The sequence below is a fragment of the Falco naumanni genome, chromosome 14, assembly GCF_017639655.2.
Source record: "Falco naumanni isolate bFalNau1 chromosome 14, bFalNau1.pat, whole genome shotgun sequence".
NCBI classification, from domain to species: Eukaryota; Metazoa; Chordata; class Aves; order Falconiformes; family Falconidae; genus Falco; species Falco naumanni.
Window position 1 is genome coordinate 16,380,636 of NC_054067.1, and position 25,826 is coordinate 16,406,461.

The 25,826-nt window shown below is 45.8% G+C and overlaps 1 protein-coding gene across 2 annotated transcripts in view; it reads right to left on the reverse strand.

Annotated features, from left to right (window-relative positions):
* FGF13 (fibroblast growth factor 13) overlaps positions 1–21,931 on the reverse strand; it is a 258,055-nt gene extending 236,124 nt beyond the window's left edge. Inside the window, exon 1 of one of the 2 annotated variants that reach the window (XM_040614722.1) lies at positions 21,534–21,931. In XM_040614722.1, the coding sequence (XP_040470656.1) occupies positions 21,534–21,582 (49 nt within the window). In that variant the 5' untranslated portion in view covers positions 21,583–21,931. The remainder of the gene's footprint in view (positions 1–21,533) is intronic. The other variant, XM_040614724.1, reaches the window with a different exon arrangement.
* Positions 21,932–25,826: the final 3,895 nt, after the last annotated feature.

Genomic DNA, 25,826 nt, shown 5'->3' on the forward strand with positions numbered 1-25,826 from the left:
GAAGCAAACTCCAAGTTAAATACAGGTTAGAGACAAGTGCTCTTAATTAACCTAATTATGTTATTTAATCAGGCAACTTTAGAGAAAGGATGGTGGAGGAAAGAAGGGCATTGAGGGAGTTGAAAGGTTGGCAGCTGTGGAGCAAGGAGGTAGGACCTGAGGAAGAGAAAAGGGTCAGTGGGAAGCAAACTCAGAAAATAATAGATCACAAGAGCACAGACATTTCCAGCCATGCTCCAGGTGCCAAAGCTTTCCATTAAGTCCAGGGAAAGAGTCTGGATTTGGTCAGCCTGCACCAGCTCTAGAGCCCTCCTGACTACCAAGGACACTCACGCCCATCACAGCCTCTCAACAGAGCTCTGAAGATGGACAGTGTGAAAATCCCTGACAAATTCCAGAGGAACATCCTGGGATAAACTGGGGTGCACAAATCTACCTGGAAGCTGGTGTTGATGCACAGCGCAGCAGCCTGCCTGCAAAGCCAGCTCCAAATTAATGTCAGGGTATTGCTGCTATGGGATCCACAAAGCCGTGAATGGCTGGAGACATTCCTCCCCAAGGCAACACTTCCCTCTCCTTTCTTGTGCCAGACGCCTGTCTCAGTCTGTAAGTGCTACTTGCCCAAAAGCCTCTTTTTATACTATTTTCTTGAGTGTTTGAAGGAAGGACCAGAGACAGCACATGATACCCAGGACAAGAAACCCACTGGTGCCCTTATCAAGTAGCATCACAGACACAGAGACCCTGTTGAGCAGCAGGTTTGATGCACTGCTGAAAAACTTGGTATTTCAGTGTAGGAGGGTTTGCTTGAGTAGAAATTTTAAACTGCATCTCTACTGTAATAAAATCAACAGTACCTGTGTTGCTTTGTTTTCCTGGCACCTTTAGGGGTATATCTGCACTGCACCACACATCACACTGCAGAATGCTGCAGGCAAGTGCCAGCTCCTCTCAAAATGGGAATATTCAAGTCGGAGGAAGGGCTAAGCCACAGGACATGGCAGTGAGCTGACAGACGTGCAGCCTCCAGGTCCCAAGGCAGTGCACTGGACTGCATTTTGCCATGCAGATGTGACAGCCTATTCACAGCTGGAGTCACAAATGCAGAGTATCCTGATGTGTGTTGCAGATGTCCCCTCTCCCTTCTACAGAGGGCACTTTGGCATCCCATGCCCAAAGCCTAGGTAGGTCCTGTACATTTGCAGGCCCTTCCCAGCATGATTATTCTTCAAAATCTAAATTCACCAATATTAAGCAGCAAAACCCACAGAAACGTTGATTTTGTAAAAACAACGACGCTACTTTAGAAAAAAAAAAGAAAAGCTGTGTGTGTAGGGGGGGTTATCCCATCAAAGGCAACAGTTTATGCATCTCCAGGTTCTTGGTCTTTCTCAATTTTCTGTCTTACCACTGTCATTTAACAACTCGCAGGCATTTGCTGAGGAGCAGTTCATCTCCACTCTGCTTCCCCTCTGTTTTCATTGCAACCATCTAATATCCAAAAGCACTATACACATGCAGGAAACATCCAATAACCAGGTAAATACAGTGTATTTACAAAGCAACTCCATCATGAAGGCATTACTAAGGAATTGTGGATTTAGCCTGAACATATTTACCAGGAACAGAAAAATAAAAACTTGGACAAACAAAATGCACTAGATCACTGAAGCCTGAGGACAAAAAAAGAAAACCCCACGATCATCATACAAAGGAATACACTATCATCTCACAGGAAGACTGGTTTCCCAGAAAAGGATATAATGAATATGTGATAATATTGGAAAAGAAAATAAGTACCCTTGTAAGGTATACTAAACTAATCTCTCCTGTCCAATGAAAAACACTAAGATTTCATGCTAAGATTCTTCAGCAGCTAAGAACGAGCTTTTTTTCTAAACATATTCAGGGACAGAGAGATGCTATTTTGAAAGATGCCTAGAAGTGTTTTCAGGAGACAAAGACACACAAAAAGAAGTCAGTGATGAGCAGTAACTATAATCCCGAGTCTGCATTGCCTGTCTGAATATCAGCAGTTAAATGCACAATTCTCCTCTGATGTTTTTGCTTTCAAGATTGCCTGCCTGCTCAGTTCTCAAGCTACAAATTTTGTTCAGCTAATCCTGATCTGTTGAGAAGTTTTATCAGTATCTTGCTATTTAATAGCAATGCGGCTACACGAAAACACAAACAACAAATGAACAGTTGGAGTGGTAGGTAGATAGATTTCCTTGCATAACCACCAACATAAGGAATAAAGACAGTTTGAGGACGCATATGGTCATTGAAAAGTTTTTCCACTGAAATGAGAAGCACCAGGTTGTACAGACCTTATTATTAATGAGAAGAATTTACTTAGCTAAGCAGCCTGGAAAATCTAGTCTTTTGGGGATCTGCTTTCAGTGTGAAAGCACTGCAGTGGAGCCCATACACATGAAGCAGAGAAGAAACCCCTGAAATATTAAATATTAAATCACTGCTATTCAGTTAAGGAAAGCTTTCACACATTATGTGTATTACACTGAAAAAGGACTTAATGGTTTTGAAGACAACTCTCAGTATCTAGTAGCTCGGCAAGTGCAGGAATACACTCTACCATCCCTTTTGCTCCAAAGCAGAGCACAGAGTATTTGTTCATTCAACATATGGATGTAACTATGTAGAGAGTACCCTGATCACAGCAACATGTGTGTCCCCAGTTTCAAAAACATAACAGCACAGAAACCTTCAGAAGTACAGGTGTTACATTTCTGTAGCAATTGAAAAGCTAGGAACTTAGAAGTAAGGATGACAGTCAACTATGATAAACCTATTTTGGCCAGCTCCTCACCTTTATGAAGATAAAAAGGTTGAAAAATAAATCTGATCAGAAGGGTTTAATTTACATTATACCTGTTGTTCTCAGGCAGGGGGGATAGCGTGCAATAATCTTTTGGGCTTTGGAAAAGTATCTTTTAAATGTCATTTCTAATAGGTCACGTAGAGTTCTTCATAGGTTGTTGTTTTTTTTTTTATTATTACTACTTCAGATCAGAGAGGACTAATAAATCATCTCACCATAACCCCTATATACTATTTACCAAGTTCCTCCTTGAAGAAGCCCATTAACTTGGATTAAGGACAAACCACAAGATTCAAGATGAAAGCTTTCCAAGCCAAACAAATGAACTGAACAGCACCCAGACATGGTGCTCCTTCCCCAGAGGCAGAGCCCTCAGCCAGCCAGTGGCCACACCACCTTAGAAGGGGGATGGCTGAGCCAGCTCAAACCTGGACCAAGTGAGGCCATGGAGGACCATTCAATATCATCCATCATCCTCCCTCCAATAGTTACCAAACCCCTGGTGATTCAGAAGGTGAATAAAATCACCCAAAACACCAGATATCCACAGCAGTACCCTGACAGAACATTTCATCCACCACAGTGACAGAGTTGTGAACTGCCCTGAACATCACATTCGTGATGTGAATTTTATTCAATTTCATCCCCAATTTCATTCTCACCCACATGTCTCATAAATACCCAGTACCCTTAACCTGGGTCACAGCTGCCTGGAGCATGGCAAGGGAAGATTCATATATATTGATGCAGGAAAAAGAAATAAACTTCTAGTGGAGGAGTGGGTCCCACCTGTGTTGCCCCAGGAGCCTCAGTGTCATCAGCACTTTGTGGTGTCAAACATAATTTAAAAGCTGAATTTTGTACCAGATCACAGGCCCTGTCCGTGCCAGTCAAGGCCTCCCATCCTCCTTTTCAGCCCATCAATATCACAAGAAGCCAAGAGTCTTTCTTGGCCTCATCACCACTTCTGAAAAGGACTCATACTGACTCTACAATCTGCTCCTCCTGATGAGTCTGTGAGAGAAGGTGCTCTTCACATGCCAGGAAAGCACAAACTTCCCAACCTCTGAAATCCAAAGTCCAGCACCAGCCAGCAGGATTTGTTTTTCAAAGTAATGCATTTTCAAAAGAGACTTGGTTTTCTGATTCAGAAGAGCCTTCTAATAATGGACTGTACGGATCACAGCTATTTCCATTTAGTGTTTATCAAATAGCACAAAAAATATTATTGACGAATTATGGTTTTTAAATAACTTCAGGTAGGGAAAAAAATAATCACAAGCAATTCATTTATTTGCAAGAAAAAGCCTCTCAGTAAGCACCTCCTTCATAAAGGACAGAAAATACAGAAAAGTTCTGCTCTGCCCACTAAAACTCAGGGTTTACCATAGAGGCCAACAGCAGACAGCAAGAGCTGAGCTCAGTAAGTCACTAACTGATTATCTCCCCTAGAGAATAATGCAGTTTTCATGTCAAGAACACACAGTTATAGGTCTCTGCAAGAAATTGTTCAGAAATACAATTAGCAGATAATGTAACTGAACAAGTATGTCTCATGGAAACGAAGGACATAAAACTTCAAATTAACCAGTGCCTGAATTGCCTTTGCTATTGATCACACCTCATACGAGCTTAAACCACTGCAGTTCAACAAATCCAACCTAGAACTATAGGGACATTCAAGCCATCAAACATAGCGTAGCCAAAGTTTGCACCCAGATGGACCTCATGGACAGAAAGACAAAACTGCATGCATATTTTTGATTCAATATCTGCGATTCAAGATGCTGTTGTATTGATATTCAAACAATTCTCACTGGTATTTTTCTACAATGTGTTACATCAGCCCAATCAAGAGAACAGTGAACTGCAGCTGGGGTGGCAGGAGGTCGTAACAGACTGAAGAAAGCCTACATAGACCCTTAGAGAAGGTTATCTATCCTTTCACCCTATAGATCTGTATGTGTAAAAAGTCTAAGCAATTTAAGCTGTGTGCCTGCAGGTACACCCTGTGAAAATGCCTTCAGGCCCCAAACCTGTATGCATGTATAATTTATTTTTTGCATGAGTGAGTAGTTTCAACACCGCTGGTACTTGCCAAAGAATCAGAGCATTAAAAATTAAAGCAAACCGACTACTGCCGTCCCACAGCAAAACAGCACAAACACGTGTCATCACTCATCTCTGCAGTTACAGGCGCCGAATTGGTTCTAAAAGCAAGGACCAGCAGTCCAAGGAGAAAAATATCACAGGCAGTACAACTGAAACAAAAGTTAAAAACTGGCATTTAAATGCCTCCAATCTCATATGAAAAACTACTTCATACGGTAATCAATAGGTGTCATGTCCCCTCAAATTGGCAATTTTCTGCATGACCAAACAGGAATATTGTTGCCCACTAGAAACCAAATGCCACCCGTACATCAGCATTTCAGGGTAAGCCTCGCTCTGTAACATTTACCTCTCCATGCTGAAGGTCTTTGAGGCTTTTTGAGGTTTTTAAAACCACAGATGGATTAATAAAATTAACCAAGGATGAAGAGGGACTAAAATAGCTCTTTTTTTTCCTAAAGCCAATGGCAAAAATCAAACCAATTAAAATCATGATCCAAGTCAGTTTTAGTCAATTGTTAGCACCTCAGGCAAAATACTGCTAGAGCAGAGTTGCAGTTGGTTTCAAATTTATCTGTCAGTATGATGACTGAAGGGGCTGGAAGAGATGGAGTAAGGCATTAATAGTAACAGAAGCAATGACAAGAGCTTGGTCCACACCATGGGCACAGGATTTGCATCAGTTTCTCCTGCCTATCTGACAGCAAGCCTGGCCCAAAGCAAGTATAAAACTAGGAGAGAAAGAGGAAAACTTAAAGGGAAGCCAAAAAATAAAGGTTGATAAACACACAATCAATAAAATCTTTTTTAAAAAAGCACTTTAAGCCAAATGTTCTCAGGAGAAATGTTTTCAATGAGCACATAACAGAAGCATCTTGCACAGAGCACTACAGATGTTTCATGGAAAGCAAGTCCTGTCACCTAACCAAGCAGAGCAGGCATCCTGGGAACATTACCACCAAACTGAAATATCCCCCTAGACTGCTAAGTGCCACATCAGGCTGTGGGGTCTACCACGGACACCCTACATATCTATATGCAATCTCCATTGCAGAATTGCCTCAGCTGGCTTCATCCAGGACAACAAGATGTAGTCAATTCAACAACAACAATATTTGCTAGCGGCTAGAGAAACACATGCAATAACTACATCAATACCAAGAAATTAATTTTGCCTAAGGCAGTGTGCTTATTTTACAAGATACCTTGCAACAAGAGCAGCGTGCCAGTCACATCAACAGCACGGGTACATCAGCCACAGGGCACTTACCCAACCAGGCTGGACCACCAAGTAATACAGACAAAAAAACCCATACAGTATGATGCTGTTCAGAACACCCCTGACAGAACAGTCCAAATCTAAAAAAAAAAACCCAAACGATCAAACAACAAAAAAATTCCCCGTAAGACAGAAGCTAAAAATAAAATTTGGCAATGCTGCTTTTCACCAGCACTTCCTTTGGGCCTGACAGAGAAGGGCTTGCAGCAATACCTACCATCACTTTGGATTCAGGATCACAAACAACTCATTGTATCCCAATAGTTCACATGCAGCCTGAGCAAAGATATTACTTTTCTGGGGAGGAAGAACAAGGGTGAGAAACACAACTAAAAATATCATGAGAGTGACGAACTGGAAGGCTGGGTCCTTAAGAGAAGCTGATTTTCTTGCCTCTTCTCACACAGATGTGTTTGCTCTGGCAGTACAAGCAGCCATTTCTCTGCCCAGCAGCAGACATGCCGTGGGAGCTGTGTGTCAAGACACTGTGGGTAGGACCAATTACCCATTTTGGGGATAATACAGGGACTTTTCTTTGCAGGAAAGACTGGCGAGGTACCCACTCCCTTTTTGCTATACTCTCCCATGCTTTAGGCTGATCAAAAGTGGGTCTTTATGATTCACAAGGGCCTTAACAAGAGCACAGGAAGGATTTACATGTTTGTCAACCCACATCGACTTATGGACAGCATCCCACAGTGGCAGAGAAACTGAAACAGGAACTAGTTCCCAGAGGTAGCCAAGGCACAGGAAATGATTTTGCAAACCATATTAGCCTACTGAAAGAGGTGGAAAACTGTGAGTCTTTGCACTTGGAAGCTCCCCTCACATGTACCCTTAACATCTCTTACAGATGAAAGGACAAGGATCAAGACACAACCTGTTTCCTACAGGAAGACTGAAAAAAACCCACTAACCTGAGTACAAGAAGAGTGTTAATACTACAGCACCCAGCAAAAAGCCTGTTATTACAGCAGATGGGCACTTAGCAACCACCATGTCACATCAAAAGGAAGCTCAAGAAGTTTTAGTCTTCTACTTTAAAACCTGCCCCACGCCTTTCTCATACGCCTGCATGTCCCAATCAATTACTTTACGTCAAAGCCTTGTTACACACACGCAGACTTTCAATTGATTCACTCAAGTCAGTGAGCAAAGAAATTACATCTTGGAAAATAAAGCTGGGCAGACTAGGGCAGCCTGCTTCATCACTATGAGACTTAGAAGTTCAAAACAAAGGCAGATCTGGTTTCACCCCACAGCTCAATTGTAAGCTTCGGAGCACCTGCTGCTCTGAGACACCCTGTTAGCTGGCCTAATCATCAGGCAGCCCACTGATTTTTCGTATCAGTGCAGGCAGGGTATTAAGCCTACAAGTACAGTCACGTTCCACATCAAGATCTTGTTTATCTGGCAATAAACATACACTAATCAAAGTAGTATTAGCTTGAGTTTATAAAGCATGAGCTGTTCTTTCTACATAGCAAAACACGAAGACATCCTATAGCATATTACAAACCTGAATACTGATTAGAAAAGGTACATACAACCAACATTTCCATACTTTGTGGTGGCATTAGTCAAAAACTGTGATATCACACCACAGTCTTGATTCCCACCATATGCATCAAGGTATTAACCATCCTTCAAGGCCTTTGACTCAATAATCCTTACATTTGTGGATAAAGGTAAAACATAAATAAGGAAGAAATAAAGATGAAGTGAATGGAGGAGACTGAATTACACACTTTTGACACCATAATTCCCAAAGCCAAACTGTGAAGCACAAACTACCATATTACAGTGAAACTGGAGAAGCAGCAGCTGCCCCCAAGACCATCCAGCATAGTAAGTACATTGTAAAATTTCATGCCACACTTTCAGTTGCAGCATCGTCCAGGTGATCTTTGAAGAGGTAAACTAAACATAGGATCCTGCTACCTTTTATCCACCAAAAGGTGTTTCTGTTGATTCGCAAGATCACATTTCAGGAGCCAAAGCCATTTGTTTTATATATTTCAGTCTCTATTAAAATTGTTGGAACTATCATGGCAATTTGTCCTACACATACAAATCCCATATTGCAGAATCAAGCCTCAATACAGTTTAATCTACGTATCTCCAGGCTTATATTAAAACACAACATTGATTCAACACAAAAATACTATTTCTAAAAAAGAAAAAAAAAATGGAAAAAGAGTCCAAACATTTAAAATCTTCATCACAACAGTGGTCAGCACCACAACACGCAAAGTATATCACACTCCCACTGAGGATATTTCTCAGCAAGACTGATACTGAGCAGCACAAACCACGTTTCAACCTAACCTGACAAGACAGCACTGGTGCAAGCTCTGTTCTTTGTAAGGTGTCACCCAAATAAACACAGATAAGCTATCAAAGTCTCTTACCTGGAGAATTATTCAAACACATTCCATGCATAGTAATAGTTTAAAATGTTTAAAGCAGGAATAAAAACAGTAACTAGAGATCCTACTGAGGAGGCTAAAGTGCCTCAAGACATATAAAAGAATAGGGTGTTTCACATTGAGTGTAATAATTTGCTGATGAATTAACAGCAACAATTTTAACTTTATGAAAGAAGAGAAATGCATTATCTTCACCTCTTAGTGACAGAGGTACTACTTTGACAAACAGCTCATTCACACAAGTTTGAATGGGAGGCATGGAAGTGTGCCACGTTTTGTTGATTTCTTTTATAAGCCTTTTGCCACTCACTCTGTCTTCCTCACACACAGTCAATTGGTCCTTCTGAAATACATTTAATGTAAGAATTTGTGACAGTAGGAACATAACACGACAAGAATATGTGACATTCACTGATACGGGGCCCAAACCAGAGTGCTAAGACTTTTTGGGTAAATGAAAAGTAGAGGTGCTTGGCACCCTGCAGGACAGATTGTCAGGGTTTTTTGCAGTGTTTTAGGTTGTCAAACCTGTGTGCTTTCACCACAGCCCAGTATTACTGCTAAGAGTCTCAAAGACGTGGCAGCTGGGGATTCTTCCCTTTCAAAACTACTACAGAAGTTAACCCCGTTGACACCATTAGAAAAGACAAGTACCTAAATTTCCTTTCAAGCTACTTTATCAGTGAAAGCAAGATTTGGCCTCCAAATCCCAAATATATATCTGATAATTATTCAGGTAAGTCCAGTAGAAGCACACACTTTGAATTCAATGGAAATGTGCATGTACCACCACATTACTTTCAACACGTCAGTAAAGGTATTTATGTTTCTGTGACAGAGTTTCCCGCGTGTAGAAAAAAAATAATAAAATCAAATAATAATTCCAGACGTCATTTTTGGGGCTCACTGACACTGGTGCAACGTGTGGGCTTTCAGAGGACTGGTTATTAGGGTAGTACTTGTCTCAATATGGTGCAAGTCCAGGATAGATTGGGGGGGAGAGGGGGGGTTAATGTTAAGCAGACAGGCAAACTCTGGGAGACTCAAGCATAGAAGGGAGATATTTGAAGGTTTCATTTAAATGTATAGTTTCATTCTTGGGTGTTTGAACCAGTACACATAGGACACAGATTTTAACGAGCAACACAAAATACCCTCAGTTTAGCACACTGAAGAGGTGAAAAAATCACACTTGGTGACAGAAGTTTTTTTAAATCCTTGAGTTCTGACTAATCAGACCATTACACTTGACAGAGCTGAGTCTCTCATTTCCAACACAGCTACTTAACTTTTTTTTTTTTTTTAATTTGTAAGCCAAGTACTGTCTCTCTTTACTAGAAGTCAGCCTTTCCTGCCACTTCAAAATTTGACTGCTTTTCTGACAATCTGCAAAACTCCCAAAACCTACTTAGGCAATCAATTCAGCAAGTTAAACTGGTATGCAAAGGTATTTCTCTTTGTATGCTCAGTATTTGCAACACCTTCAGTGGCTCAAATGCTAATGGTTTTGCCAGCTCCTGCCAACAGTCATTGATAAACCTGTATCTTTGGTCCTCTTACGAAAAGCCCTGGAGTTGCAGCAAATTCAGAAGCTCCCTTTCCTTCTTGTACCTCTCTACCTCCATCTCTGTGTCATCACTAACTTCATCTCTCCCTTGACCCTGGCTGCACTGAAAGTCTTCCCACCAATCACTTCCCGCCTCGGCTACCCTCAGTGCTTCTCTTCTGGTCTTCATAAATCCACACTCTGCAGTAAGAAAATACATGGTCAGGCTCCCAGAAACAGTGATAAATTACACCCATAATATCGCCTCTTCCATTACATTTTTCAGCTTCCTCATGCTCTCCAGAGCCTTTTCAAAGCTAATTTTCTATCGTTCAAAGTTTCACAGGATTTGCTTTCTCCTGGCACTCCATCACACTTTCTCCCCCTTGCACTCCCATTCTGGCATCTCTTATTCCTTCCACAAATCTCAAAGCAATTGAAAGTTCATTCTTCACCATACAGTGCGCAGTGAAATAAAAACAAGACACATCCAGTCCAAAAGGCACATATACAAAACCTCCCTGCCTCACTACAAAGCTTCTCGCCATCCTCCACTCCACTGAGTTGAAATTGTGCCTTTTTTTCCACAAACCCTTTTATTCCAAAATTTATTCCTAACATTGTTCAGAAGTGCCTAACCATTTTTTCTGATCATACTCAAAAGTCTTGCAAAAACATCCCAGTTCTGACTGGAGGGCTTCTCAGATCAAGGGTGGAACAAGGACATAGATGGAAAACCTGACAGGTCTTTTTCCTTAAAATAATTCTGGTATGCTTTTTTCAAAGAAGTTTTGCTTATGTCTCAATGAGGGAACAAATACAAGTGTTTAAACCCTGAAAGCTGCCATGAAAAAGAATTGACAATTTTCACAGCTCTGCATAATCCTGCTCTCCTCTGTATTCAGTGCTGCCACTTCAGTGTCCTAAACAAGAACATCCACTGTTCTTAAATGCACTACTAGGAAAAAAGTACAATTTTACCTTCCTTCTGTCTTCTGTGCTGTTCTCTGCTCATATATGAGTTACTACATGAATAGCCACAAAGCTTTCACTCATTTCCTTCATCTACTACTTGGATACCCTATATGAAAAGGCTATTATTTGTACCAATTTGTTACTCCCAACATCCTAGAAACCATATGATAGAAAATTTTCCCAAAGCCACAATTATAAAAACAACACTTAAAAACTGGTTTCTGCACTGGTATTTTGAAAAGGAAAAAAACCCAACAACCAAACAAAACAACAACCAGCTAAAAAAACAACCCCAAAACCCCTTTTCCAGCCAAAGACACAGCTTTCCAGTGGCCACGCAACACAAGCCTGTAAGCTCAACAGACCAGATAACAAACTCCAGCATTAGACTCATTGCTTTGTTGCTTCCCTAGCCAGGAAGCATCCTGACACTGGGGTGGAACAGAAACAGGTCACGCTTCATCCCAGAAATCTTTTCTGAGCTCCTGGAACTGGCCTCACTGTCTTTCTGCTGCTGTAGCCTTCCCATCAGGTGACCAGAGAAAAGACTTGCCATTTGATCCCTTTTGACTCATTTCACTTTCACCACCTTTTATTGACTTCCACCAAAATAGATTTAAAAAAAAACAACATTCTTTCTTCAGAAAGCAAACACAGGGCAGACAGGAAAGAAGAGAAAAGAAGAGCAGCAAATGAAAGTTGTTCTAGGTCTCCTTGCCCAATCACTTGAAACCAGCTATTTTTGGCAGTCTCTGAACATTCAGTCACTGGTATGCAAGATGAGAAGCAAACGTAAAGCAGAGCACATGACAAACCTGCACTGATCGTGCATCAGTATGGTTGCAGAGACCTTCCTCCTATTTGCAGTCAGAAGAATTATTACTTCAACATCTGCAGTGGTGGGTAGGAGGGAGCACCTGCACTACACGATGGTCTCAAAACAATTACAAATCATGATTCCCCCAGGCAATGCATACGCCTGCGATTCCCACCAATACTACAACTCCCCAAAATACCACCACATCTTTATTTCACTAGAAAAGAGACTTTCACGGTTCAGGTATTCCAGCTCTGCACCCCATGAGAAGTGACAACGGCTTGCAGTGGCAATTGGCTCCATCATAGTTTCTTATTCTCTTGCAGCACTCAGAGGAACAAAGCATAAGTGACAGCAGTTCAGAGTACTGTGTATAATTACAATTAAAAAAATTAACATTTTCAAGACAGCACTGTAGCACAGTTTGGGCAGATTGAGATACAAGAGCAACATAAGATATTTGTATGTCTATTGAACATAAAGATAGCTGTATAGAAATTCATAGCAGATGTAAAATCCAAAGAAAAAGAAGTTTCTACGTAAGCAATTTGACAGAACGTTGACAATGTGTGGAAGTCAATCCAGTCTGAGCTACTGGAACAAACATTGTGGCCAGTACCAGGGAACTACTGAGAGATGCAAGGGGGAGGGGCAGGGAAGTAAAAAAGGTGCCTACTGCCTTCTGTGATTTTGGTAACTCCTGAAGAAATGGCTGAAAAAAAAATCAGAAGAAACTTCTCTCTCCCCCTCTGTGTCTGATGGGCAGGTAAGACAGAGTTTGAGGCCGGGCATGAGCAAATGACATGCTGCAGTTGACTTGGAGCTCATTCGGCAGCACTCCCTTCCCTCCCAGCTGCCCCCCCCATCCCTCTCCTGTCAAGCCTTCCTCTCTGGTTCTTTCATACTTTCTTTCCATTGCATCTTTCCTATTTTATGTACTTTTCCCCTTCATCTAGAAAAAAATCAGAAATACTTCAAAAATTGAGGAAAAACTCACCTATAACAGACAAGGAAAAACTCCAAGGATTCAATACACAAAACAAACAGAAAAATCAAACAAAACCAGATTAGTGCTAATTACCACTGGATTTGCAAACACAGGCTATGGGGGGCAGGGGAAAACTGTTCAGAACTCCTAAACTTCTATAATTAAACCAAGTGTGTCAATAAAACCTGCATGAGCCTCCTGCAGCGGAGAGCTCGGGGCCATCACCTCCTCCTCCTGCATGAGGAGCTGAAGTCCCAGCTGAAATCACTGACACAACGGGAAAGACCACCTTCTGCCAGGAGAAAGAGTGAATTTTCTGTGTAATTCCTTTCACTTGTCCCATTCTAATGGGAACTGCAATTAGCCAGCTACCTTCGTCATCAGAAGTTGAGGCTAAGCCACAAAGCCCTCTTCAGCCACCACGTTGTCCTGCAAGTCCAACCGTGTCGTGCCCAGGTGCCATCGGCCGGGGCCTCTGTGCGGGGAGGCCGGGGCCGGTTCCCCACAGCCCGGCCGCAGCCATGTGCTGGCGCCTCTAGGGAAGTGCCTTGGAGACGGGAGGAGTGAGGGGGAGACGTGTGAGGAACAACCCTGGGAGCGCTGGGAAAGCACCTCGGAGACAGGGGGAATGAGGGGAAGACGCATGAGGGACAGCCCTTGGAGCGCCGGGGCCGGTGAAGGCGGAGGGGAGGGGGCGCGCCAGGCCGCGGGGCAGGGGAGACCGCCGGGGAGCAGGTGGAGACCCCAGGCCAGAGCAGCTGAGTATTCCCTGAGGGAGCCGCAGCCCATGGTGAGCCCATGCTGGACCAGGTTTACCCCGGAGGACTGCAGCTCGCGGGAAGGACGCAAGCGGGGCAGGGAGCGGCGTGAGGAGGAAGGAGCAGCAGGGGCGAGCGCCCACGGAGTGACCCTGAGCCCCAGCCCTGCTGCGCTGCTGGGGCAGGGGAGCAGCTACAGGAGCTGGGGGTGAAGGAGTGAAGCTGGGGAAAAGGAAGGGGAGCGGGGAAGGCATTTGACTTTTTGTCTTTATTTCTCACCATCCAACTCTACTTTAATCGGCAATAAATTAATTTTTCCCAAGGCAAGGTTGTTTTGCCCGTGACGGTCATTAGTAAGGGATTCCCCTGTTTTTGTCATCTCGACCCATGAGCTTTTCCATCTCATTTTCTCCCCCTTCCTGTTGAGGAGGGTGAGCAAGAGGGGCTGGGTGGGCGCCTGGCAGCTGGCCAAGGTCAACACACCACAAGTACATTCCCTCTTGGCACACTATGTTTTAAGGGGATGGAGGAGGAAGAAGATAAGAAAAATACTCACAAACACTACTGTTTATGAAATCCCACGTCTGTGTTGCCAGTCTCTGTTGTTAAACCTTACACGAACATGGAGACAGAAGCCCACCAGAGCAGTACAGCAATGCTACTGGATTGCCTATGCTGGTGTCTAAAACTGATGAACAGAGATGAAGCCGTCACTTTACAAAAGCCAGCAAATGCCTGTGGACCACCCAGGTCAGATGGGGATTACACGATGCGTAGATTTGATCTGATCCCACCAAGACAAAAAGGAATTCATCCTGAATTGGGTGGTATCTAAAACACATGTATCAAAAATACCAAGCACTTTGTTAAAAAATTTATTCTTAAAGCAACCAACAGAGCCTTCTATCAATTATGTCAGGCCTCAGCTGAAAAGCATCTAGAGATTACTTGGGCCACAGAACAGAGTAATCTCTACAACTACACCTTCATTTCAGCTACAATCACCCCCACGGCATCAAAGGTAATGAAGCACCACTAGTTCAGATTTAGTCAATCTTGAACGGTGTGTGTGTGATACAAACCAGCCCAATGGCAATTCAGTTGCTATTTCAGGAATACCTCTTCTTCCCACTTCATTTCAGTCCCTCTGCTCCCTCCTACCTCAGTGTGATGCTCTAATTATTCAAACAACGTAAGCAGCGTTCAATCCATGCCAGCCCTTTCTTCCTTTAGCACTGACCTTGCCTTATACATCACTCTCACAAAACTAATTAAGTGCAGAACAGTCTCACTATACACTCTCTTCATGAAAAGAACTGAATGGTTACCTGCCTGAGGGTGCAATTCAAATTATTTTCGCCTTTGTTTCTCTCAGCAAAACAATACAAATATTAAGCAAGAAACCAGACAATTCAAAGAAACCTTTTACTCAAGTTACCACACAAAAACATAAAAGGATTATTGTAAATAACATACTCCTTTAGCTGTTTCATTTTGGTTTTTAACATATGTCTTTTCATGTAAGCTTGGCCAAGACATGTTTTGGGAAAAGTGGGGAATTTTGTTGGGCCAAGAAACATAGTCAAGGAAAGAAAAGCAATGTTTGGGGAGCACAGACCCAAGGGCCAGGCTTCACTATAAGGGATCCAAGTGGCTACAAAAGCTTCAGTCCTACAAAACAGATCTGAAACCACCGAATCTATAAAAGCACCCAGTAATCAACAAAGCAGTTCCTCTCTGATACACATTAACTGACAAACACAAAGATCCTGGACTGAAAAGAGTTAGCTATAGGTCATCTAGGATGCAAAGCTTGTCCTCCCAGATATACAAATGGTTTGTTTGTACACAGAATCGACCACACATCTAGATTCACAGATGATTTTATAAAAGCATGGATACACTCTTTGCAGGGAGAAACCGAGGAACAGGATTTCCCACATCTTTGCTCCTGAGAAAGTGGTTCAAATAACCCTGGAGCTGACTCTTTCCCTAAGCACACTATAGCAGTAACACACAATGGGGAACAGAGGAAGAAAATTAACATTCATTTGACCCAAGACTACACTGCAGCATGAAATTCCCCAAAGTGCAGGGGTAAGACCAATGCCTTGCAGGAAATCACAGTAAATGGCACAAATACATTTAATGACAAGTCTCCAGCATATTGTGGGTGGCCACAGATCAGAGATGCCAGAAGCCTGAGCCATACCAATTCTTATGCATCTGCTGTGGATGCTGGTACTCACCCCTTTGCAGCCCCCTGCAATGCTCTGTGCGGCTACTCATCCCTCAAGCTTCATCTGCCTGGGAGTTCTTCCTTTGAAGATGAGATTTGGCATCTGCCAAGAAGCAACTATTATTTTTTCCTCTAGAAGCAAAAAAGAAGGCTATCTTTTACTACCTTCTGTACAACACAAGTCTTTTGCCACAGACAGCAGCCATACGAGAATCGACAGTATCACAAACCACAGAGTTTGGAGCTTGTCCCTAAAAATACTGCCTTACTGTGGATTTCCTCAGCTAACACTGAAAACCATTACAGAGCATCAGCATGAATGTGCTGGTGTTTTGATCTCAAAGGTCACTTCCATTTTTTTAATTACTGGTGTTTCACCAACAGATGTCAGGGACCACTGCCTTGGGACTGAGAGGGAAGGACGTTTCTTTTATAAAGAGTTACTGTAGTTTGTGGAACCAAAACCAATCACAGATAATGAGTCATAACAGGAGGTAGTTACTGTAAATATTCCAAGCATGGGCACATTAACAACCACCCACTATATCAGAGGCAATGCCACAGGCAGACACAGAGAACTCCCACTGGTGTCAATAGGAATTTTGAATGGATCAGGACCTCAGCCAAGAGCTGGGTATGTATTGTAACCTGCAGCATTAATATCCAGGATGGGGTGGGTCATGCCTCAGATTTTGGCTGTCGCTTTCCAGTGGGCGACGCAGGCATCTATTCAAAGTGGATCTGCAATCTCAAATTTCAGACAGGAGGCACAGAGATTTCTAGTGTGAAGCAAACGAAATAAAAGCATTGAGTTTAACTACTCATTCTTTAGTGTCATTAAATGTTTATGAAAAACACAAGTTCTGATGCATAAGTCAATAGCACCAATTGACCGAATAAGAGCCAATCTACTGCTGGCAAACACCTGCCTGAACAGAGGCTCGAGTTCATGTCAAACTGCAGCTGCTGCTGGAGTTTGGTGGGGCTTTTCGTTTGGGATGCGAAAGAATTGGCACCCAAACTTCTGATAGAAAGACAAAAGAAATGCCCTGTCTCCCACGTGAGTTGGCCAAGCAGCAGATAAGGGTGCCAGCACCACACTCCCTTCCCCCTTCTCACATGGGTCTGCACTTGCTGCTAATTTTGATTCAGTGGACTCAGACCAAGACATGGTCAGCTTACATGTTGCCTCTGCACCGCTCTTCTTCAGTCCCTGAAGTAAGTTACTTTCTCATGATTCAGTACTATAGAAATATAACTGTTGAGATCAGCTTCTTTATTTCTGTCAGCTTTTCTACAGACCTTTCAATCATAAGCCGCATTATACTATATTCCCATAAAGCCAGGAAAAGCAGTAATAGATACCTCAAAATTCTGACTTCTATTTTTCCTGCCAAGTGCTTTCTCTAAGTGCTTTGTTTTCTGCTGTCACTAAATTAGAATAGTACCTATACTTCCAAAGTCTTCACCCTTACTGTCACTATTTCAATAGCTTCTAATCTGAGAAGAGTGTATCAGCTTCGAAAATACTCCTCCTATTTTGCTTTCTGGAGAAAAAAAAACGTTCTCTGCATTTTCTCACTGCTTACAGCTGAGGTTATCAGACTTCTGGGCAAAGCTACCCAAGTTTCTTTCAGTAAGAGCACAGCGACAGGAAAAGATCCCCCTGCGCCTGCCTCGATGGGGAAGGCAACAGCACATAATCTAATTAGTAAAAGGAAAACCAAATGAAGATGAACTTATCAGATTTAGGTTCAGATTCTCTACTCCATCCTTTGACTTTGCTTGGAAGAGCCACACAAATTGCAAAGCAGCCTCTGGAAAGAGTCTGGCTGTAATACCACACAGCACGAGCTCTTTAAGGCCCAGATCCAAAGTACAAGGATTTCAGCAGGTCTCGGCTCACTTTCTAACGCCCTGTACTCTCCTACTGCCCCATGCCTCTCCCCCAGATAAAAGGTTAACAAATATTTCATTCAAAATGGGTTGTGTTGATACAGCCCCAAGGCTTGCTGGGGACACTGGATATACTGTTCTCAAAGTGCAAAGTAAAAGTTTTTTGAGGGAGAACTGGGCAAAGTCACCTGCCTTGCCACACACACGGCGCTCTGCACACCAGCTACGTGGCAGGAGAACCCAGCTGGTGGGAACTGCACTGCAGCCAGTGGGAATGTACCTGGGGGGATTTCTTGAGCACATAGCTGACTTCCATTGAGGAAGAGCTGTTACCAACCATCAAGCTACCTGTGCAGGATGCTGAGCTGTTGTTACCCAGGTCCTCGTACTCCTGCAAATCCCTGAGAGAGCACAAAGTGAGAAGAGACAGGAACCTGCCCCATGCTTGAAACCACCAACACAGCTGGGACAAGCTTGCTTTCTGAAACAAGCTGCTCACTACCACAAATAAACCGCACTGTAGCAGCAGCACAGCTGATCTACATTTGTAAAGCAGCTTGGAGGCTACCTAGGCTATCCTGCAGCTCTCTCAACACTCACACAGTTTAAAAAAAAATAATAATCAACACTAATATCTTATACATTCACAGTTAATGCAGCGTTTTGCAGAAAGTAAAGGTGCACATCCCTGACTTCATCAGGTTAATCCATAAGCTTTATTTAGGTTGGGATAGTTAATTCTCAAACATCTGCAGCCGGGTTTAAAAGCAGCAAAATTGTGAGGAAAATCATCATCACCGGGTTTTCTAGGCAAAGCTTACAAGTGGGACCAACAAACTCAGAAGCAAGTAGTTACTTTCCTCTTTAAGAAAAGATGTGAAGGAAACCTATTTCTTTAAAAATAGATTTTGGGACTTCTGTTACACCTGCGCAACTCCGCTGATACCACCACAGCCTTTAAGGAGAGGGCAATTTAACTTAAAATACCCATTGCAAGACAGCTACTTGCACTGGACTGTGCTGATTCCTACTGAAATCCATGGCTGTTCAAGGTTCTGTGTAAGTCAGGTTTCTCTACAAAGACCCACCCCAAATACTGGTTGCAGAAAGTGCCATTCAACAACTTACACAAAGCAGCTCCTTACATTAGGGCTGAATATGGCCCTCCCCGAGTTCTTAGGAGAAATACAGCAAAGTCTCATCTCAAGCACAACCCTGTCATGTATAAGAAAGCTTCAGGAGTAAGAAAGGCTGACACTGTTCTTACTAACAAAGTACTCCACATTTATTATGCAAATATAGCCCTGGGACACCTGCATTTACAGCAGGTATTACAATTACATCCTATATCTTACAGGACGTGGGGTACATGAACATATCACCACAATAATATACTCTCATATGAAACCTGATTGCATTGTTCTTTGAAGGAGCAGGTAACTAACTCAAAAACATACAGGCTTCTGTCTGGACTGGAGTATACCCAGTGCCACAGTATGGCTGCAGAAACGTGCAGGAAATGGATCCCATTTTCCAGACAAATTATTGCTTCTTTGTGTAAACAAACAAAAAACCACCAGCCTGTTTTTACTATGGCTAGATGCAAATTAAACATTCTCTCTAAAGGCAATAACACTTGCAATCGCCAAAAGAAAATTCAGGTGGTTCAGAGGAAAAAAAAATAAATGTCCTATTTCAGTCTACAACACAAGAGGTTGTAGGTTGTAAAGAAGGCCACACAGCCTACACATTAACTGGTAAATACTACCTCCTTACCACCACCCCTGGACCCCTTTTAAAAGCCTATTTCACAAGCAGTAACCATCACTCACTTTTATACAGCAGTACTAGAACCACCTCATACATGTACCAGCTCCTCCTGCTGTATCTAAAACTGCCTCTTTACTTTGTGATAACAGAGAAAGTTTTATACAAGCTCCAAGAGCGTACCAGCATCTCCTGGAAGCAGAGTATCAGCATCAACTGTTTTTCTTGGGATTCTCAGAATATATACCTTCTGCTACACTGTCACCCCTGGAATCAAAGCCTTGTGCATCTCAGTCGTTATTGACTCATTAACAGCAGATACAAAGGCCTTTGTCTCCGTGTTTTCAAATACAGATACGTCCCAAAACCTATACACAGGCAATTGCAAGCATGAAGTTAATGTCGTTAAAACTTGTAATCATAGCACAAAAGGGAATATATGTTTGATTTAAAAAGCAAGCTTTCAAACAAATATAACACAAGTATGGAAAATTCCTTTTGTGTAAGATTATAAACACAGTTCTAAATCATGCAAAATATTCCTCAGAAAGGCAGGAGTCTTTTGTTCTGCATTGCTTAATAAATTATTTAAAGAGCATTTTAGTGAATAAGGCCACCATAAAACAAAACAAAAAAAACCAAAAACCCTCACCATCAAAGAAAATAATGTAAAGACAAAAAATATTTATTTACAAAATGTAAGGTTTTGCAATGCATCCGAATAGTGAATTTGATTATGTTGTGAAAAAAAAAAACATAACCTGAGGAAAACACTAACACAGTTACAACTGGAAAGAGCTGGAGGAAAAAAGAACACAAAGTCTCAAAAATCTAGTGTTAAACACAAACTTTCAAAATCAAAAAACCGAAAAGTTTTTTTTTTAAATAGTAGAAAGGATGATTTGTTTTGATTTGGCCTCTCAGGCTGCTAAAAAAAAAGTGACAGGGAAGTGCCCATGACGTTTGATAAAACTAGTAAACGCTGAGCAGGTTTTTCCCCTCTCTCGGGGAGGCCAAGCGCAGACCCTTCACCGGGGCGCCCCGGCAGCCCCAGCCTGCCGCACGGCTGTACGCCGGGTGACATACACAGCTTTACCTACCAATCCACAGAGCCACGACTTACTGGAGAGATACCAGCGCACGCACCAGCTACCGCTCGGATGCGCTCCGAGCCCCCGAGCGCGGGTGCCACCGCAGAGCGAGCTGCGCGGGGGCTGCGGGCCCGCAGGGCGGAGGGCAGAGCCACCTGTGCGTGGCAGCCCGCAGCGGGGCACCCCGCCCCCGGGCATGCACCCCCGCAGAGGGACCCCCCGCGTGCACTGCACCCCCCCCAGGCATCACCCCCGGAGCGGGTACCCCGCCCCCTCCGTGCCCCCAGCTGCCCCGCCGGTCCCGCGGGCCGGTCGGGATGGGGCAGCCTCCCGTGCCCGGCGCCAGCTGGGGGGTCCGCATGCACCCCCCAGCCTCTCGGCACCGGCGGGGCCCCGGCTCCGCGTCTCCATGGCGATGGCTCCGCCGGCCCGGCACGCTTCGGCCGGGGCCAGGGCCGGGCCGGGGCCGCCGGCAGCGCCGAGCACCCGCCCGGTCGGCGGCAGGGGGCCCGGCTCCCCCTGGCGCAGGGAGGGGGGGCACTTACTTTCGCCGGTGCCGCATTGAGCCGGGCCCCCCCGCACCGTGCCGGGGTGCCGGTGCAGCGCCCCGCACGCCGGGCACCGACTCCCCACCCGTGCCCGGGGTCCCCCGAGCTACGGACTCGCACCGGAGCGGTACCCCCCCCCCCCCCCCCCCCCCCCCCCCCCCCCCCCGCCCCAGCGCGGTAAGGTCGGGCTGTCCGCGGTCGGGCCGGGGAACATGCTGTTCATCGGAGCGGCTGCGCCTGCCTTACCCTTGGAAGCATCTTTCTCTTCTTTGGGCTTGATCACCTTCCCGCTCATAGACCCCAGCTTGGGTGGGAAAATCCCCGGGAGCGTCGCGGATTCCGGCTGGACCCAGAGAAACCTCGGGCGGGGGGCAGCGTGCGTGCGTGTGGGGGATCCTCTACGCCGAAAAGGCAGAAATAACACCAACAGAAGGGGAGGGGAAAAAAAAAATCGAGGAGCGGCGAGCTGCCCGCTCCCCGGCGCGCTGCCTCGGAGCCCGGCGGCGCCGCCGCGGTGCCTGCGGGAGCGGAGCGGGGCGGTGAGCGGGGGGCTCCGGCAGCCGCAGCACCGAGCCCCTGCGCCGCTCGCCGTGCCGGAGACAAAAGCGATTTTCCCTGTGTCTGCCTGGCCCTGGCCCCCTCCTTCCCCCCGCCTCCCCGGCTCTGCCTCCCCTCCCCAGGGCCAGGGAAGCGCAGCCGGTCCTGGAAGTCCCACCGACCGGGGCGGGGGGGGAGGGGGTACTGTGAGTTGGGCGGGGGATGGGGGGCTTTGCTTGTTTGCTTGGGTGTGTTGGGTTTTGGTTCGGTGTTGGGTGGGTTTGGGTTGGGTTTTTTTATTCGTATCCTCCCCTAATAATAATGGGATGGAGCAGCAGAGCTGCAGCCGTGGATGGGAGGAGGAGGACGCGAGTCCCCGGCACTGCAGAAGAGGCGGCAGGTTTACGCTCGCCAGCAGCAAGGAGGGCTGGAGCTAGAGCTGCCCCCTCCAGTCCCGCACCTCCCCCTCCCCATCGCCCAGCCCTGGCCCCCATGAAACGGCACCGAGAGCGGCAACGCGCATCCCCGCTGCCCTCCAGCCCCGGGACGGTGCCCCGGCGACGGGCTGGGGGCGGCACAGGCCCGGCCTGCCCTCCCCTTGGGCAGCCGCTCCCACCCCCCAGCCCGCAAAGCGGAGGCTGTGGCCTCCGCCGTCGCCCGAGCCCGGCAGCCTGTTGCTGCCGTCGCGGGAGTGCGAGGAGCCGGGGGACAGTGGGGGGCTGGTGGGAAACGGGGAACATCGGGCTCCCATTAACGGGGGACACGCAAAGCTTGCGCCGTCCCGCTTTCAGCCCTGCTGCTCTGCCCCGGGCTGTGGGACGGGACTCTCCCTGTCTCCCCTCCATCGGCCCTCGGGGAAGAGGGAGAGACACCCCCAAACCCAAGAGCCGCCCAAGCTCCTCTCACCTGTGCTACAAAACCGCTCCCCCCCTACCCCCTCCTTCGCCCCGTCCTCGGTGGGGGCAAAACTTCCCACGACCGAGACCACCGCGGGCGCCCATCCTTTGCCCCCCGCCGAGCGGGCGGGGATGGAAACCCGAAGCAGCCAGCGCCCCTTGGAGCCGGGCCCGGCAGCGCCCGAAATAAAGTGCTGGGAAGGGCGAGCCGCGACGCGCCGGGGGGAGCCCTCGGTGCGGCAGCCGGGCTGCCCCAGCCCCCCGGAGCGGCCTGTTTGGTGGGGGGACGCACGATGGACATCTCCAAGGCCCGGGGGCCAGGCACCCCCCGGAGGAAGACAATGTGACCAGGGCACTGCCCTCCCCGTGGCCTCTGGGCACTCCTCTGCTTGCCGTGCCCCGGGGACAGCACCGCACCGGGGGTCTGCGGGAGAGGCAGCAGCAGCCGCCGGGGCTGCGCGGCCGCTATTTTTAGCGGAGCCGAATTCCTTCCCCCTTCACCCTGCCTGCGCTCCAGCCCAGCGCCGGGGACAGCTGGGGGCAGATCGGCTTACCGCGGCCGGCGGGTCCCAGCCTTGCTCCTGCCCCGAGCCTGGGCAAACGAGGTAACGAGCCACCGCTGGCCCACAGCGTGGGGTAAAGCCCCCCTCCCAGCTCACACAGGTGGCTGGAGCTCAGGTGGGACTAGGAGGATGAGGGCTGTTTAAGCGAAGAATGAGGAGCCAGGGTCAAAGCTGCCACGTGGAAGATCCGTATGCTTGCGCTTACTGAATGGCTTTCCCCTAAGAAATGCACAGAACACAAAATTGAACCCCACGTCCTCAGACAGAGCTCCTCCAGGCTTCCATGCGTCTGTCTGCACAGTGAACAACCTCGGCTCTGTTTCTGGATCCAAGGAAGTGTCTTGGCGGGGTCAGCTTGGCTTCATGGAGTTTGAGGCTGCCCAGGGAAGTGGTTGAATCGCCATCCCTGAAGGTATTTAGAAGACACATAGGAGTGGCGCTTAGGGGCATGGTTTAGCCGTGGACTTGGCAGTTGTTAGGTTTATGGTTTGACTTAATGATCTTAAAGATCTTTCCCAACCTACATGATTCAGTAAGCCCTCTGATGACAGTGGACTAAGGTGCTGTCAATATGATTGTTGTATTTGAGCCTTTTCTGTGATTTTTTTTTTTAACACCTGCCAGGAGAATCAAAAACTTGGGCTTTCTCTTGGCCATTTCTCTCCAATTTAACTTGGACCACTGAAACCAGTGAGTCAGAAGAAGGGAAGTGGGGAAGGAGGGATTCTGCGGTTCAGCTGAGCCAGTGCTGTCAGAAGTAGCCAGTGAGCCACAGCAAGATTTCCGCTGGCCGATACAGCTCAGACCCTATTTTCAAAGGCACTTGCAGTGACTTGGATGAGAATTACAAACAATTCACACCTCTGGTCCCAGCACCTGAGGCCACTGATAAATGCTGTGTTTAGTACTGACAGTGAACTTGCCTTACATGAGCTATTCTCACCTTTGCCAGGAGATCTGTTAAATTTTACAGGAGTAGTTATTACATTGACCAAATGAGGCCTATACACTCAAACTAAACGTTGGAAGGAGGCAGCAGCTCAGCATGGTGCAGAGGAACTGTACCTACTGGTGGGCAGAGAGAGCTTACCCTGCTGTTTTGAAATGAGTTAGTTTTTCCCCTTACTAGCTAGAGGCTTAGAAGTGTCAGATAAAACAGTAATAAAATACGGTGTTATGCATGCAAAATATAAGGGGATTTGCATGAAGGCTTATTGCAGTCTGGGTACAGTTTGCATAGCCTTTACTTTTAAAGCTACCTTGATGGCTTAAGTATTCTAGTGCAGAGGGTATTTGGGGTTGGGGCACTGACTTAGGTCGTCAGATTCCCTCATCAGTTCCTTGCTTTGATGTGAGCATCTCTGGATTTGGGGTAAATCATGTAAGGTCTAGCTTTGCAACAAGGTTTTGTTAACTAACTCACAAATATTCAAATACGAACCTGAGCCTTAGGATGTCTGTACATCGCTTTCCAACTATAGTAAGGAAAAGTGTCACCTCATTGCTTTACAGCTATAATACTGGAAACTGAGAAGCACTCAGATGCTGTGGAAACAGAACTGATATGCAACAAGCTACATATAGCAGCCAGGCTTATGCAGAAATTTACCTATATGTGGCCATGACACAGAGCTTGTACCTCTCATTGACAACATTCTCTGAGTTTCTGAATTAGAAACCATTTCTGCACTTCCAGATAAATCGGATATACAGAAGAAGTAGCTTTAGTGATGCTTAATACAAAGAAATCTGATGTTGCGTGCAAATGCTGTTTGGGTGTTCCCAGTCACCTGAGTGACTGAGTTTAAATTCAAGACTCTTTTTGGTTGGGGGAGCAGGATTTAGAGTCAAATATAGTGAATTGCTGTAACTGCGCACCTTTTGTGCTCCTCCCAAGACTGCGATGGAGTCATCTAAACTGAGTGGCAACAAGCCAGCAAGGCAGCACAAACAGTTGAAGCATCATCTGTACCCTTTTATGGTTCCTGAACTCTCCTGCCCAGAGGGACAAACACGATTGCCCCAAGCACAGTGAAGTCTCACAAGCTCCAAGTGTGAAGTGAAACATGAGGCTTTTGCAGCAGAGGCACACACAGCAGGTCATATTTGGGCTTGCCGAATATTTGCAGCTCAGGGTTGCTCTCTGGAACCAAACGTGGCAGAGCTGACGTGCTGCACGGAGCTGTGCCTCTGCAGAGGGTATTTATTCCCCTGGGAACATCTCCTGGAAGGTTCTGACTTGGCACGGGTTCGGCTAACTCTCGTATCATTTACAATCTGAAATTGTAAACTGTAAGTGCCTTTATACAACATAACTATTGCTGCTTAATGTCCAATAGCTGTACGGTTTGCCCATAAAACACATACTCAAGTCAAGAACATGCTTTTCCTACCCTCGTAAAATATCTATAGAGACATATATCCCCTGAGGAATGCTGGTACTCACATAGATACATAGTGGCATTGCTCCTCAGTGTACTTTTCCCTTGGTTCTTTGGCTTATTCTCAAGTTGAAATTTTCTCTTTTCTGCAGGCAGTGGTTT